This window comes from Salmo trutta, unplaced genomic scaffold (assembly GCF_901001165.1).
Source record: "Salmo trutta unplaced genomic scaffold, fSalTru1.1, whole genome shotgun sequence".
NCBI lineage: Eukaryota > Metazoa > Chordata > Actinopteri > Salmoniformes > Salmonidae > Salmo > Salmo trutta.
The window spans coordinates 50,526-68,538 of NW_021822818.1; the positions used below are offsets into that span (position 1 = coordinate 50,526).

The window sequence follows — 18,013 nt, forward strand, 5'->3', positions numbered from 1 at the left end:
CCAAACATATGATTCACACGGGTACAAGTATTTTGATGACAATGAGAGAACATATAGCTCCTGCAATTCAGCAAGTTGCAGCAGAGCTGCTGAGAGATTTCATAACCCAAAATAACTGATACCAAGACAAATTGTCTATAAATGGATAAAGTTCAGCACTGTTGCTACTCTCCCTAGAAGTGGCCGTCCTGCAAAGATGACTGCAAGAACACAGCGCAGAATGCTCAATGATGTTAAGAAGAAACCTAGAGTGTCAGCTAAAGACTTACAGAAATCTCTGGAACATGCTAGCATCTCCATTGACGAATAAACAATACGTAAAACAATAGAATGGTGTTCATGGGAGGACACCACGGAAGAAGCCACTGCTGTCCTAAAAAACATTGCTGCATGTCTGAAGTTCGCTAAAGAGTACCTGGATGTTCCACAGCGCTACTGGCAAAATATTCTGTGGACAGATAAAACTAAAGTTCAGATGTTTGGAAGGAACACACAACACTGTGTGGAGAAAAAAAGCCCAGCACACCAACATCAAAACCTCATCCTAACTGTAAAGTATGGTGAAGGGAGCATCATGGTTTGGGGCTGCTTTGCTGCCTCAGGTCCTGGACAGCTTGCTATCACCGTAAAATGAATTCCCAAGTTTATCAAGACATTTTGCAGGAGAATATAGGCTATCTGTCCGCCAATTGAAGCTCAACAGAAGGTGGGTGATGCAGCAGGACAACAACCCAAAACACAGAAGTAAATCAACAACAGAATGGCTTCAACAGAAGAAAATACGCCTTCTGGAGTGGCCCAGTCAGAGTCCTGACCTGAACCCGATTTGAGATGATGTGGCATGACCTCGAGAGCAGTTCACACCAGACATCTCACGAATATTGCTGTACAGTTTTGTAAAGAGGAATGGTCCAAAATTCCTCCTGACAATTGTGCAGGTCTGATCCGTAACTACAGAAAATGTTTGGTTAAGGTTATTGATGCCAATGGAGGATCAACCAGTTATTAACTCCAAGGGTTCACATATACTTTTTCCACCTTGCACTGTGAATGTTTACACAGTGTGTTCAATAAAGACATGAAAATGTAGAATTGTGACCTAGATGAAGATCAGATCAAATGTTATGACCAATTTATGCAGAAATCCAGGTATTTCCAAAGGGTTCACATAATTTTTCTTGCCACTGTAATTTAGCTCCCGACGAACAGTTCTTGTGCTGACGTTTCTTCCAAAGGCAGTTTGGAACTTGGTAGTGAGTGTTGTAACCAAGGACAGATGATTTTTACATGCTTCAGCACTCAGCAGTCCCGTTCTGTGAGCTTGTGTGGCCTACCACTTCGTAGCTGAGCCGTTGTTGCTCCTAGACGTTTCCACTTCACAATAACAGCACTTACAGTTGACCAGGGAAGCTTTAGCGGGACAGAAATTTGACAAACTGACTTGTCGGAAAGGTGGCATCTTATCCCCGAGTGGTGCAGCGGTCTAAGGCACTGCATCTCAGTGTTAGAGGCGTCACTACAGACACCCTGGTTTGTATCCAGGCTGTATCACAACCGGCTGTGATCGGGAGTCCCATAGGGTGGCGCACAATTGGCCCAGCGTCGTTCGGGTTTGGCCGGTGTAGGCCGTCATTGTAAATAAGAATTTGTTCTTAAATTCTTAAATTAAAAAATGACGGTGCCATGTTGAAAGTCACTGAGCTCTTCAGTAAGGCCATTCTACTGGCAATGCTTGTCTGTGGAGATTGCATGACTGTTCACTCGATTTTATACACCTGTCAGCAACAGGTGTGGCTGAAATAGCTGAATCCACTAATTTGAAGGGGTGTCCACATACTTTTGTGTATATAAAATGTATTTGCCTTACCCTTACCCTCATCCCTCTCAGTTTTTCAATTCATCATCTATCCATGGGGATTTGGCCGTTTTAACAGTCAGTTTCTTTATGGGTTCATGCCTGTCAGTAACCGGAAGAAGCAATATCATTAATGTTTCAAGTGCAGCTTCAGGATATTCTACAGCAGACCAACAAGTATTTTTCACATTTTCAATACAGGAATCATTGCAATACCTCTAACATCTCTGGAGAGACCTGAAAATAGCTGTGCAGTGACGCTCCCCATCCAACCTGACAGAGCTTGAGAGGATCTGCAGAGAGGAATGGGAGAAACGTCTTAAATACTTGTCTGCCAAGCTTGTAGCGTCATACCCAAGAACACTCGAGCATGTAATCGCTGCCAAAGGTGCTTCAACAAAGTACTGAGTAAAAGGTCTGAATACTTATGTAAATCTGATACCTCAATTTATAATGCATTTTCAAAAAAATATGAAATATCTGTGAAATAACACATGGAATCATGTAGTAACCAAAAAAAGTGTTAAACAAATCAAAATATATTTTATATTCTTCAAATAGCTGTCCTTTGCCTTGATATAAATATTTTTTTACGTTCAAACGACTCTTCTGTAAGGTCGTGACTTGCGACATACGCCTAGTTTACTGAATCGGGTCACATATGCTGAGCACTTGTTGGCTGCTTTTCCTTCACTCTGCTGTCCAACTCATCCCAAACCATCTCAATTGGGTCGAGGTTGGGTGATTGTGGAGGCCAGGTCATCTGATGCAGTACTCCATCACTCTCTTTCTTGGTCAAATAGCCCTTACACAGCCTGGAGGTGTGTTGGGTCATTGTCCAGTTGAAAAACAAATGATAGTCCCACTAATCGCAAACCAGATGGGATGGTGTATCGCTGCAGAATGTTGTAGTAGCCATGCTGGTTAAGTGTGCCTTGAATTCTAAATCAATTCTAAAATCACAGACAGTGTCAACCAGCAAAGCACAGCCACACCATCACACCACCTCCTCCATGCTTCACGGTGGGAACCACACATGCGGAGATCATCCGTTCACCTACTTTGCATCTCACAAAGACACTAATGAACTTATCCTCTGCAGCAGAGGTAACTCTGGGTCTTCCTTTCCTGTGGCGGTCCTCTTGAGAGCCAGTTTCATCATAGTTCTTGATGGTTTTTGCGACTGCACTCTAAGAAATTTTCTAAGTTCTTTACATTTTCCAGATTGACTGACCTTCATGTCTTAATGTAATGATGGACTGGCATTTCTCTACTTATTTGAGCTGTTCTTGCCATAATATGGACTCTGTCTTTTTCCAATTAGGGCTATCTTCTGTATACCACCCCTACCTTGTCACAACACAACTGATTGGCTCAAACGCATTAAGGAGGACAGAAATTCCACTAATTAACTTTTAACAAGGCACAGTTGTTAATTGAAATGCATTCCAGGTTACTACCTCATGAAGGTGGTTGAGAGAATGCCAAGAGTTTGCAAAGATGTATTTTGAAGAATCTAAAATATATTTTGTTTTGTTTAATAGTTTTTGGTTGCTAAATGATTCCATATGTGTTATTTCATAGATTTGATGTATTCACTATTATTCTACAATGTAGAAAATAGTAAAAATAAAGAAAAACCCTTGAATGAGTAGGTGTGCCAAACTTTTTACTGGTACTGTATATATATATATATATATATATATTTTATGTAAAACTTTTTTTTTTTTTTTTACTATTGTAGGATGGCCAAAATTTGGGTGACTAAATCAATGGAGGCCAGAGAAAAAAAGTGGTCAAAAATAAGGAAGATGAAACAGCTTTGACGTCAGCTAGGCTGGGTTGTGTGCGAGAATGAAGGCTACCTGACAGGCTCACTTTCCCATTGAACTTGTCATCTTTCTTCTCGAATCCACAGGACATAAAATAATATTGAAGTAAGATAGATATCGATTTTCAGACATGACATGTAGTGTTTTCATATTTTAGTAAACACTGAGTATACAAAACATTAAAGACACCTGCTATTTCCATGACAGAGACTGACCAGGTGAAAGCTATGATCCCTTATTGATGTCACTTGTTAAATCCACTTCAATCAGTGTAGATGAAGGGTAGGAGACAGGTTAAAGGATTTTTCAGCATTGACCATTGTGACATGGATTGTGTATGCCATTCAGAGGGTGAATGAGCAAGACAAAAGATTTACAGTAAGTGCCCTTTGAACGGGGTATGGTAGTAGGTGCCAGGCGCACTGGTTTGTGTCAAGAACGGCAATGCTGCTGGGTTTTTTTCATGCTCAACAGTTTCCTGTGTGCATTAAGAATGGTCCACCACCCAAAGGACATCCAGCCAACTTGACACAACTATGGGAAGCATTGGAGTCAACTTGGGCCAGCATCTCTGTGGAATGCTTTCGACACCTTGAAGAGTCCATTCCCCCGACGAATTGAGGCGGTTCTGAGGGCAATAGGGGGAAAGGGGGGGGTCGCAACTTAATATTAGGAACATACTCAGTGTATGCGCTTCTTATTCATCCGAAATTCCTGTTATTTTTCAAAGATTTCTCACAAAAACAAGCTTATCTCTGTAAAATGTCAAAGGAGCACTGAGCTTACCGCAAGCTTTTTATTTTCAAAGCCTTTTACATTTAATTCAGCTTGTGTCATGCTAATTTACCTTTTTTGCAACCATCGGAAACAGCTATGAAGACGACCACCACAACATGACAAATCCTCAAAAGTTTAGGCGAGAAAGATGCACCGCTCTGTCAACAAAGCTCGGTGCTTATTATCGGATGTATTGGGTTACGAAATCTAACTTTTTTGATATACTGTTAATGAAATGTTAGAGAAACCCTGAACAATTTAGAACATGAATAATCACATTTGTCTTGGTACAATATATGTTATACATTTAATCACTAAAGCACGTTTTCACCCACTGGGTGGACACCCTACTACCTGATAGTAATGATGATAATGTATTATTGCATTGCTAGACTAGTGCTTTTCACTAGGTGCTTTGCATTGTGCAAGACTCTACACAACCACCTCCGAGGTGACAGCTATTTTGGCCCAGGTCTCTCACCACACATCATTCTCTATTTACAGAAGTTTGCTGGGCCGGCCATGCATTCCCCTGCAGGAGGAGGAGAGGGAGAGAGGGTGAAGAGTCCCTCCCCGTCTCGCTCTCTCTCTCTGGTTCCCATGGACCTGCATCTGGAACTGCTGTCTGTCCAGCACAGAGTCTCCCTCAAGCTGCTCAACACCTGCCCAGGTATGTCAGCAAGGCCTCCAGACAGATAGACCTCCACCATCCCAGAATGCTTTTCTTTCCCAAGACATTATCCTCTATTTCATCATCATTGAAACGTACACAAAACCAAACCTGTATCCCTCTCTTCTTAAGAGTTATTGTTGTGCTCATCATCTCAAATCTGCCATCCTCACTTCCCCTCGACCCATCCACTCTGTATGTTGTGTACCTTCCCTTAGCTGAGCTGCAGCAGCATGCTGGTGACAGTAGGAGATCTATGAGGCCCCCTGGTGGTGTGGAGATACCTGAGACCATGGCTAACAGCACCAGAGGAGGTGAGACTGAGAGCACTCACCCATGGCCCTGCACTCCATACTTTACATGGCTGCATGAGGTTCTCAGCTTTGACACAAGCAGTTGTGTATTTCAAGCTGATATTGTGCTTAAGTTTGACTACTTCATGAATATGTATTTAGGTAATGCATTAGTTATTTTACATTTACATTTTAGTCGTTTAGCAGACGCTCTTATCCAGAGCAACTTACAGTAGTGAATGCATACATTTCATTTCAAGCATTTTTTTTATTTTTTTTTACAATTTTGTACTGGCCCCCCGTGGGAATCGAACCCACAACCCTGGCGTTGCACACACCATGCTGGCATTGCAAACACCATGCTCTACCAACTGAGCCACAGGGAAGACTATGTGTCATAATCATAATGTGTTATAAACAGAAGATATTGCCAATTATTGTGATAATGAATGTGTGATCCCTAAAACCTCTGTTTACAGAGTCAGTGCTTCTGGAGCGGATCAGAAAGAATACGATCTCCAAAGCTCTGTTCCTGGTCCAGAAGGCTCTGCTGTCCCACAGGAAGGACCAGAACAGCAGCGCCACCAAGAGACTGCTAGAGGTAAAGACACAGAAAATGACATTGAAAATGTCAATTGAATATCATGTTGATTTTGATTTGATTTGATTTATTAGGATCCCCATTAGCCGATGCCAATGGCGACAGCTAGTCTTACTGTTGATATGACACATTATGATTGGAGACACATAATATCACAAATGCCATTCTATAAAAATGCTTCGCTTGTCCGTCATGTTGATATGTACATTACAAGAGAATGACTAATGCCTTTAATTGGTATACACAATAAATAGCTAGTTCTGCTAGCCTTACTTGAGGTTTGCCCACCATTGAGGTTTTCACCCATTCCTTGTATTCTCCTTGTGTTGGTCACAGGAGGCTGTTGTCCTGATAGAGAAGGCAGAGGTGGAGGAGAGGAAGCTGTTCAGCTCCTCTGGTCTGTCAGAGAGGAAGGAGAGAGGAGGAGAGGAGGAGAGAAACACTAGACCTCCTCCTCCTATCCTCCTGTCCCGTACCTACCACTCCATGACCTTCACCCCTGCACCCTACGCCCTGGAGGAACAGGTGATAGGACGTCTACACTAAGCAGACACTCCTGTCTGGAGCAATCATTGTGTAGCCTACAGCATGAGGATGGTGATCATTATGATTGGGATCATGAGGATCATATCCAGAGCAACTGTCACTCTAAGTACAGTCTGAAGTAGGGGCAGTAATGTTCTCATGCTACTCTCATACTGTATCTGGGAGGAATGACATACTGTATGTCTTTGTGGATGCAATTTTAGGGATTCATATGATAGTGTTTTACTGTAATGATAGTATGGTAGATCATATTATATAGACAGTAGCATGTTGTCTCTCCACGGTGTGGTGCAGGTGTGCTGGTACCATATCTATGCACGTGAGGCTGAGGGAATCAACCTGAAAGTCAGACTAGGAGACAGCAACCTGGTGGGCACTGGAGATGAGGTAAGTTACTCTACATAATGTCTACTGACACCTACACAGCAAGTTCTCTCCTTGTCTGCTGCCCTCTTCAGGTACACATTTTATATTGCCATAGGTATGTATTACAGTTCTGTTGCTTTTCAATGCAGCCCCACCAATGTTCCCACAATTTGTTTTTAGTACAGGCCAAATTTCAGGTCTGCTGAGTGCAAACTTGAACGTTGTAAAAATTCTTGCCGCATGTTTACTGTGAACACTGAGGCTGTACCTGCTTTAAGTTAGTTTTAACAGTGGCCAAGTAGCCTACTGTGGCTATTTGATCATAATGTTGGCCTACCAGAGTGGCCTACCATCAAAAACTATGCTACAGTAGCAGCAAATGTGTGGTGTTCAATGTAGGCCTACATTCCAATAGACTTTTGAGAAAAAAAAACATGCAGGACTTGACATTAACCTGTTTATCCACTTGTCCTTTAGGCAAAGAGGTGACTGAAAATGTTTTGTTGTTTGATGAAAGAAACCACCTTACAAAATGTAATTAATTATTATTCCCATTATTACAGATAATCAGACAAATGATGCTGCAATCTGCCTATTGGCTACATAGCCGTCTCAAAATACAACACTGCCCCTTTAAGACATAAAAAAAACTCTTCACCTGACTTGCTTTTCAAAGATGTCTTGAAATGCACACATTTTGTGCTCTTGTAGGAAGCAACCACTCCCCCATTGTTGACTAGAAATGAGCTATAACTGGGCTAATAACTCACTAACTAGCAAAGAATATGAACAAATGTGCACAGGTGGCTACATACAGCTCTCACTTTGATCTCAAAACAACCGCTTCTACTCATGACTGCTCATGCTGTAAACACAGTCCAGTTCAAAGTGAATGGCAGATCCATATATGGCAATGGCTATTTGCATATTATGGCCCACCGGTCTGTGTAGATTAAGGCCTGAGTCGTGCCTGTCAATGCAATAGAATCCTACTCCAATGCGCTTTGCCTACAAGAAAATCTCTCGCACTGAGTTTAGAATACTACATCTTGCATAGTTCGTTTTGCTTCGATATATTACATTGAAAGTGGCTAATATTGCGTTGGTTCGAGCACAATTCCCACAGTAAAGGGAAACGTTGATAGTGTTAACTAAAGGGAAAACTCTAGAAAGTTGAGTGAAGTTCAATCTCGTGCTTCTCTGCGTAGGCTGATATTTCTTCTGTGCAGCAGTCCAAGGGGAGCTGCGCGCCCACGTGCAGCTTAGAGGGAAAATTGGCCACCACTAATTATTCCCAAGACATCTGTACTCATGGTTGGCCTAGCTAGATTCATAGAAATAGAATGAATAGATTTTCATTCTATTTCAATGGCTAGATTTTTCATAAACTATCTGTCCCTGTGTTTCTGCCCAGGTTCCTGCATCAGGGGAGCGACTGCTACAAGTGGACTGCTTGGAGCCGAACCAGAAGTATGTGTTTGCTGTAGCAGCCTACGACGCCGGGGGTAAACTGGTGGGAAATGCCATTGGAGAGACGACCAGGCCGCTGCTAGCCTCCCTGCCTCTGCCACTGCTCACCACCTGGGCACACCTGGCACAGGTACTGAGGAAGGAATCCTAACTCGAGATACACACTCACACCTCAAAGATGTATCATGTAACATGATATTCAAATCCTGTAGCTGTGTTTGTCAATCAAAGACTAGAGAGAAAGTTTGGGTTATAGCTACACACACATCTCACGTTAGGATTCGGCCCTATATAAGGTCACCGATTTATTGAGTGTGTGTGGGTTACTCTATGTATAATCTGGTGACTGTAGGACCCTCTCTCCCTATCTGTGGTGTGTCCTATGCAGGCAGCGTACCAGACAGGGCAACACGCTCTAGCCAAGAGAGCCTGCAGTGAACTGTGGAGCCACTTCAACCAGCCTAAAGGTCTTCAAGAGCCAGGGGCCACTTTAGAGGGGCTAGCTCAGACCAAGTGAGGACAACACACTCTGACTGAGGACATGTGTTTGTTTGAGATACTTATTCCCTCACATTTCTTTCTGTCATGGCTCTTGTTAATCTATCCCCTCTTTCACTCGATTTCCCTCTCCTTTTCTCATTCTCACCCCCCCTCTCTCCCCCCTCCTCTGCAGGCTGCGTTTGGAGACTCTGCAGCGCTCCTCTCCTCTCCTCCTCCACCTCTTCTTCTCCTCCATCCTTATACAGACAGAGATCCACATCCAGGAGGGTGCGCTGTTCTGTGACACCCTCAGTGACGGGGGACCACTCATTTGGGGACAGGTAAGTACACTAAGGCACTGTTTCCTAAATGGATGGCTCCTTTATGGTCATGGCTGAGAACATTTATTTATTTTACTTGGTGTGTCATAAGAAAAAGGGAAAGTCCAAGAGTCCCTGCGTGGGAATCACATGTGGTATTTGGATTTTTCAGAATGTAATATATGTGACTCTGAGTGAGAACCAAGCATGACAGTGATAGATGTTAGAGAGGGTGGTATGATGGCAGCTGTGTTTACTTTTACTCCCTCCAGGAGGCCAGGTTGGCAGAGTGTGAGCGGATGCTGGTGGCCATAGACCTGGCTCTCTGGCTGAATGACAGCAGCGCTGCCCTGCAGGCCGTGGTGGGGTGTTATGGCCTGCTGGCCCCGCTCATGTTTCACCAGATCCCAGCAGAGCCTGTTGTACAGGTAAGGTACAATAAACCTACTGCGCTCCTGATTGACTCTTGGCTCTGAATGACTCACTGTTTCCTGGACCCAGATTAAGCCTATTGGTGTACGTCTAAGCACCTTCGATGTAGATTCTCCATTTAGCATGCTTTTTAGTTGTTTTTGGAAAAATGTTGCCTATTGTTTGTAAATTATTGCTTTACTATTATGATTATCACATTGCTGTGCTGATCTTGTAAATGTGGGTGTAAACAGTATGTATGTCTCTTCCAGGTGCTGATGAAGTGCCTGGTGGTGCTGACAGAGATCTCAGAAGTTGTAAAACAGAAACGCCCAGCCATCACCTCAGAGTCTCTTCTGCACATGATAGCCTGTATAACATATTATGTTGCCAAGGTAAACATGTGTTTGTGTGTGTTAGTTAATTAATAGGCTACACCAACAAAATAATATGGTGACTTTGAGAGAACTTTGAGTTTATAATATTTTCCAGAGAATCTACACATTTTCCTTCCCGAGAAAAGCCAAGAAATTACTGGGCATACCGGTATTCCCGTTCAAACCGAAAGTGCTATTTAAAAGCATATATTACCAGTGAAAAAAACACTGAAATGATTATACCACTGTAAATGGAGAAATTAACACATTAATCTAAAGTTTTCTTGTTGTATTTGTTGCAATTTAATAAACTCAAAAGTTCTCTCAAAGTCACCATATTATTTTGTTGGTGTAGCCTATTAATTAATGTAGACCTATGAAGCAATGTTGGCCAACTGGTAAAATATTATGCAGTCTAGTGAAAATTACAATTGTTTTAATCTACCTTTGACTGAAAGATGTCACTTGTTGGCCCTTTTCTCTCTGCTTGCACCTGGCTCCAGCAAAGCTGTCATCAAGTCAAAGGGTGGCTATTTGAAGAATCTCAAATATAAAATATGTTTTGATTTGTTTAACCCTTTTTTGGTTACTACATGATTCCATATGTGTTATTTCATAGTTTTGATGTCTTCACTGTTATTCTACAATGTAGAAAATAGTTTAAAAAATAATAACAAAATAAAAACGTTGAATGAGTAGGTGTTCTAAAATGTTTGACCTGTAGTGTAAATAGTGAAGAGAACAGGTCCCAAAATTGACCCCTGTGGTACACCTTTATGTACTTCAAGAAATTCAGAGTTAACCCCATCAGTCACGATAGCCTGAGTTCTGTCACTAAGAAACCATGAACAGGTATCTGAGCTCAGGCCTATTCAGGACAACTTATTCATTAAAATAGCATAATAAACAGTATCAAAAGCTTTTGACAGGTCCAAACAAAGCAGCCCATTTCATTTTCGTGTCTAAAGCATTGACAATATCATTAACAACTAAAGTGGTTGCTGTAACAGTGCTATGCCCAGGACTAAACCCTGGTTGGTTTACATTCAAAATACATTTCTATGATTAAAAAAGAGCAAAGTTGTACATTTACCAAGTATTCTAGAATCTTAGTTAGACAAGGAAGCCTTCAAATGGGGTGATCAAATGTATTTATATAGCCCTTCGTATATCAGCTGAAATCTCAGTGCTGTACAGAAACCCAGCCTAAAACCCCAAACAGCAAGCAATGCATGTGAAAGAAGCACGATGGCTAGGAAAAACTCCCTAGGAAAAACCAAAAAAGACCAAAAACCTAGGAAGAAACCTAGAGAGGAACCAGGCTATGAGGGGTGGCCAGTCCTCTTCTGGCTGTGCCGGGTGGATATTATAACAGAACATGGTCAAGATATTAAAATGTTCATAAATGACCAGCATGGTCAAATAATAATAATCATAGTAGTTGTCGAGGGTGCAACAAGCAGGAACAAGAACAAACAGGAATAAAAAAAATGTAATGTAAACAAGCACGTCCGGTGAACAGGTCAGGGTTCCGTAGCCGCAGGCAGAACAGTGGGAACTGGAGCAGCAGCATGGACAGGTGGACTGGGGACAGCAAGGAGTCATCATGCCAGGTAGTCCCGAGGCATGGTCCTAGGGCTCAGGTCCTCCGAGAGAAAGAGAGAAAGAGAGAATTAGAGAGAGCATATTTAAATTCACACAGGACACCGGATAAGACAAGAGAATACTCCAGATGTAACAGACTGACCCTAGCCCCCCGACACATAAACTACTGCAGCATAAATACTGGAGGCTGAGACAGGACGTATCAGAAGACACTGTGGCCCCATCCGATGATACCCCCGGACAGGGCCAAACAGGCAGGATATAAGTATTAAGATCACTACTATCCTAGAGCTGATTTCTATACTTTTGGAATATTTGAGCCAACAATGATAGGTTCTGCACACTTAAGCAGACCAGGATCCAATTGGTCGACCCCTGTAGATGTATTGTTGTCTATTGCTAGCAAAGCATCCAGGACTACTTTTTCTGTAAATAGCCTAAAAGAAAAATCATTTCTTTGATCATTCTGAAAGTTTCCCCTATCAGCATCCAGCCCAATATCATTGTGAATAGGCTTAGAAGTTATTTGAAAGAGAGATAGCCCGCTGAAATGAAATGGTGATTAAAGTCATCAATGATGGCATTCTTTCTTTAATGAGGCCAGTGTCTGAATTAATTTGTTGTGTCAGAGAGGAGGAAGTAGAACCCTTCAGGAATTTGACAGTTTTCCAGACTTTAGCCAGGTTCCCATTACAATCTGAAAGAGTGGTTAATCAGATTTTGCATTTCTGATTTGTCTTACACAATGATTCCTCAGTTGCTTAAAAGCTTGCCGGTCCAAGCCTAAGCCTTGACCCAAGCATCATCTCTTTTCTGAATGACTTCTGATAATTCCAGAGTGTACCAGACATTCCATCTACCTTTAACCCTTTATTATTTGAAGGGAGAACGATTATCCACAATAGTATTGAAGATATCTGCAAAGAGGCTCAAAGCTAAATCAGATTCAGGGATAGCTGAAATACAATCAAGGTCACTAAAATAAAGATAATGAAAAAAATAAAAAATAAATTAAATGCCTGCCTGTTCCCTGAAGTTTTTAGTCAAGGTCACTATAATAAAGATAATGTAAAAAAAAAAAAAAAAGAAGCCTGTTCACTGAAGTTTTTAAAGTTCCTCTTTGTGATGACACAAGACTTAGATTTTTGTAAATAGATTTTTGTATCTCTAACACAAACAACTGGGCAATGGTCACTAATATCTTGGGCGAAGACACCAGTAGAAACATATTGTCACGACTTCCGCCGAAGTCGGTCCCCCTCCTTGTTCGGGCAGCGTTCAACGGTCGACGTCACCGGCCTTCTAGCCATCGCCGATCCACTTTTCATTTTCCATTTGTTTTGTCTTTGTCTTACACACCTGGTTTCAATCCCCCAATTACTTGTTCATTATTTAACCCTCTGTTCCCCCATGTTTGTTTGTGAGTAATTGTTTATTGTATTGCGGTCTGTATTGTGTGGCCTTGTATTTACGACGTGTATTGTGATATATTTTGAGTAAAATTGCTTTCTTTACTCTTATCTGCTGTCCTGCGCCTGACTCATCTCTCCAGCTACACACAGACGCTTTACACATATTTCTCCGGTGTATTCATAAAACGCTCACTAAGCTTTACAGGAATATGATTGACCATGCAGATAGCAGAGATGGCTGTAGATCAGCCAGATTTAGACATTTCATATCATTTAACAGTGCCATTTCACGTCACATTGTTTTTAGAAATTATTTATTATAATTTACTGGTTTCTCGCACTTATTTATCTCTGGAATCGAGAATGGGTTTGGGCAGGAAATCTCTGGAAATCTCAGTAACGCAGATCCCGCTATTAAACCCTAGTGTGTGTATGTTTGTGAAAAAGAGGAAGAGCTGAAGAAGATTTTGCGCAGCCACCCGAAATGTTTGTAAGGATACGGCTGTGTGTCCCGTTTTGGGCCTTTGAGCTATATACCAACCAAAGAGGGAGAGCTGGAAAAGGTTTTAACACAGTGTGTGTGTGAGTTCCATTCATCTAGATCTATTAAGACCAGTCTTCTACTAACCCATAGGCCCTTCGCACCCTGGAGAAGCACCGTTTGGCAGCAACAGTGATCGAACAGGGAAAGAAACTCCTCCATGATATCCTGGAGACCGTGCAGGGCCCCAGTGGAGCCCTTCCAGTGGAGCCAGACGGGGTATGTACTGCACTGTAACCTATACTGCCTTTTAATCAATTACTCATCAAAGCACACCTCCATTTACAGCCCAAGCAGGGCATAAAATTAACACCCGCCAAATGCCGGTAGCTTTTGGTATTTATTGGTGGGTAAGAATGTCTATTTCACCAGCCACGTTGGCGGGTGGTCAATTTGCAGGGCTCTACATTGTGAGCATTGCATTCGCATTTGCTAATAAAAATAGAGTCAGAAGTCAAGTATGAGCACGTGCGAGTTGCGATTTATAGCAAAAAGCTGGAGTAGCTGTTTTCAATGTATTTCTGCAGTTTTGTTTCATAGAAATAAGTATCCTATATCCCACCTCACGCAGCATCAATGACTGGCTGGTGAGCTGTGCGCGCTGTGAGTGAAGTGCTGATAGATACATTTTTTGGAGACGCTGCGCACAGGCATAAAAGTTGGTATAATTTACTTGAAAGCCTACAAAGGGAGACTTTGTCCTCGTGTTTCTTGGCTATTTACATTGTTTTGTTCACAAGCTCGGTTGTTTTTCAATATTAGTTGTAGTTGGCTTCAACTGCTTGCAAAGAGACGTGGTCTACTACTAGTCAGTTGTCAGATTCAAAATCTCACATAGACATGTGACAAGGCTTGAGTGGCCCCATTACTATGGTAACATCCCACTCTTAAGCCCCTGTTACACACAGCAATAGTGTGTTTGTCTGTTAATTGCCATGTTGTCTAAATGAAGCAGAGGATTCAAAGCATCACTACAGAAAAAAAACCTATACTTGGAAACTCATCAAATAGCCTCACGTTGTACAGTACCAGTCAAAAGTTTTTACACCTACTCATTCAAGGGTTTTTCTTTATTTGTACTATTTTCTACATTGTAGAATAATAATGAAGATATCAACTATGAAATAACACATATGGAATCATGTAGTAACCAAAAAAGTGTTAAACAAATCAAAATATACCTTATATTTGAGATTCTTCAAAGTACCCACATTTTGCCTTGATGACAGCTTTGCACACTCTTGGTATTCACACCCTCTTAACCTTTAGCCCCACCCATCTCCTTGCGTTCAGAGCACACACTTGAGGCTCTGGCCGATGATTTGTTTACCTCTGGATATCATGAAAACGGCCTAACAAGCTTTGCTGGGAACAATTTCATGCTTTTTTGCAGACGTTTACTGACACCGGCCATATTCAACGGGTGTTGTACACTTTAGCTTAAGACATGTAGCTATCTAGCTAGGTAAACAATTAACCTAGCTAGGTAAACAACATGTAAGATCACACACATCACGCCACCTAATGTTAGCTAGGGAGCCAGCCAGCTAACGCTAGCTAACAGTACACTTTAGCTTGAAATGAAACAACTTTCTGTCAAAATTAGAAACGTGTAATATCTGAAAATGTAGCTTGCTAGACTATCTTACCCGTACAGTTGAAGTCGGAAGTTTACATACACCTTAGCAAAATACATTTAAGCTCAGTTTTTCACAATTCCTGACATTTAATCCTAGTAAAAATTCCCTGTCTTAGGTCAGTTAGGATCACCACTTTATTTTAAGAATGTGAAATGTCAGAATAATAGTAGAGAGTGATTTATTTCAGCTTTTATTTCTTTCATCACATTCCCAGTGGGTCAGAAGTTTACATACACTCATTTAGTATTTGGTAGTATTTGAATTTTGGCCCATTCCTCTGACAGAGCTGGTGTAACTGAGTTAGGTTTATAGTCCTCCTTACTCGCACACTCTTTTTCAGTTCTGCCCATACATTTTCTGTAGGATTGAGGTCAGGGCGTTGTGATGGCCACTCCAATACCTGGACTCTGTTGTCCTTAAGCCATTTTGCCACAACTTTGAAAGTGCGCCTGGGGTCATTGTCCATTTGGAAGACCCATTTGCGACCAAGCTTTAACTTTTTCTATGTTTAAGTTCTAGTTTTTCTATTTCTATGTTGTTTTTTTGGGTTGATCTCCAATTGGAGGCAGCTGGTCCTCGTTGTCTCTAATTGGAGATCATATTTAAGTAGGGGTTTTTCTTCCTGGGTTTTGTGGGTTATTATATTTTGAGTAGTGTTTGTTTCTCTCTGCGTCACGGTTTGTTGTTTTGTCATTTTCAGTTATTTGTGTATTGCAAAGTTTCACGGATTTAATCAAATGTGGAACTACAACCACGCTGCACTTTGGTCCGCTCCTGTCGACAGCCGTGACACAATTGTACTATTGTGTACAGTGGTTCTACCCTTTAAAAGTTGCATCATACTGCAGCACACCTTGCGGGCTGCTGCAGAATTCATGTTATTTAATTTTCAGCCATTGTTATCATTAATGCTAGTTAGTGCTAGTTTGACCACCGAAGGGCATCTTAGAGAAGCATTTGATAGCCTTCAATATTGGCTGTACTAGAGAATTTAAAACCTTTTCTGTAAGAACAGAGTATATGGGATTGATTTTAAGAAAGTCAGCTTAATTAATTTGATTAATATTATGGTGTTTCTATTCCAAAAAAATCAAAAAATGAAACCCTCAGGGTTTCCGTTAGAATGGAATGCAAAATATGGCGGTGTACAATGTGACGGTCGGGAATAGGCTACAATACTACAGTACATTTCCACACCCTAATTGTAGTCTAACCAATACCCAAACAGAGATTCAGTGAAAATAAAAATCTCATTGATTTATCAAGACCAGTCCCCATGCTTGTCTCAGAGCAGCGTGAAACGGTGCTGAAATAGTTGACCAAAGCGGGTAGGCTATTGCTTCAAATCCTATTGCTTCTAACTTTAATATGCTTTTAAATAAATAAGACCTACACCACTTTTAACAGGACATTACTCAACACTAGTGAGACTCATGTCGCCTACGGTAGGCCTACAGTATATCGTATATTATTTTTTTCAATGACTTGACTCTCAGCCAATTAGAGGATTGGAGGATTCTAAATTACTATCTAAGGGGCATTTTTGGTTAGAGCAAATCTGATCTGTGAGAATATCTAAGGGGCTTTTATATACACTACAGTTCAAAAGTTTGGGGTCACTTAGAAATGTCCTTGATTTTGAAAGAAAAGCACATTTTTGGTCGATTACAGGCTCAAAATGGCCAGAAACAAAGACCTTTCTTCTGAAACTCATCAGTCTATTCTTGTTCTGAGAAATGAAGGCTATTCCATGCGAGAAATTGCCAAGAAACTGAAGATCTCGTACAACGCTGTGTACTACTCCCTTCACAGAACAGCGCAAACTGTCTTTAACCAGAATAGAAAGAGGAGTGGGAGGCCCCGGTGCACAACTGAGCAAGAGGACAAGTATATTAGAGTGTCTGGTTTGAGAAACAGATGCCACACAAGTCCTCAACTGGCAGCTTCATTAAATAGTACCCGCAAAACACCAGTCTTAACGTCAACAGTGAAGAGGCGACTCCGGGATGCTGAGTTCCTCTGTTCAGTGTCTGTTCTTTTGCCCAACTAATCTTTTCTTTTTATTGGCCAGTCTAAGATATGGCCTTTTCTTTGCAACTCTGCCTAGGCCATTTTGTTCTGTGAAGGGAGTAGTACACACGTTGTACGAGATCTTCAGTTTTTTGGCAATTTCTCGCATGGAATAGCCTTCATTTTTCAGAACAAGAATAGACCGATGTGTTTCAGAAGAAAGATATTTGTTTCTAGCCATTTTGAGCCTGTAATCGAACCCTCAAATGCTGATGCTCCAGATTCTCAACTAGTCTTAAGAAGGCCCGTTTTATTGCTTTTTTAATTAGAACAACAGTTTTCAACTGTGCTAACATAATTGCAAAAGGGTTTTCTAATGATCAATTAGCCTTTTAAAATGAGCAACTTGGATTAGCTAACACAATGTACCATTGGAACACAGGAGTGATGGTTGCTGGTAAATGGGCCTCTGTACACCTATGTAGATATTCCATAAAAAATATGCCGTTTCCAACTACAATAGTCATTTACAACATTAACAATGTCTACACTGTATTTCTGATCAATTTGATGTCATTTGAATGGACAAAAAATATACTTTTCTTTCAAAAACAAGGACATTTCTAAGTGACCCCAAACTTTTGAATGGTAGTGTAATTCAAAATTAATTAATAATAATAGTAATCGCTTTGTTAAAAAAATTATTATATTTTGGAGATTACTTAGTTTTCAAATAACCTAAAGTGAGCGAGAAAAAGGCCATTCTTGAACATGAGGTGAGACATTCTTACTAATTTGTAAATAAAG

At 41.2% G+C, this 18,013-nt stretch overlaps 1 protein-coding gene across 2 annotated transcripts in view; it reads left to right on the forward strand.

The window, feature by feature from the left end:
* Positions 1–4,968: 4,968 nt before the first annotated feature.
* LOC115185009 (cilia- and flagella-associated protein 54) overlaps positions 4,969–18,013 on the forward strand; it is a gene marked incomplete at both ends in the record, with an annotated part of 71,337 nt that continues 58,292 nt past the window's right edge. For both annotated transcript variants that reach the window (XM_029745611.1, XM_029745612.1), the window contains 11 exon segments: positions 4,969–5,134; positions 5,353–5,448; positions 5,907–6,028; positions 6,365–6,553; positions 6,869–6,961; positions 8,355–8,540; positions 8,799–8,923; positions 9,084–9,231; positions 9,483–9,638; positions 9,894–10,016; positions 13,650–13,775. In XM_029745611.1, the coding sequence (XP_029601471.1) occupies positions 4,969–5,134; positions 5,353–5,448; positions 5,907–6,028; positions 6,365–6,553; positions 6,869–6,961; positions 8,355–8,540; positions 8,799–8,923; positions 9,084–9,231; positions 9,483–9,638; positions 9,894–10,016; positions 13,650–13,775 (1,530 nt within the window).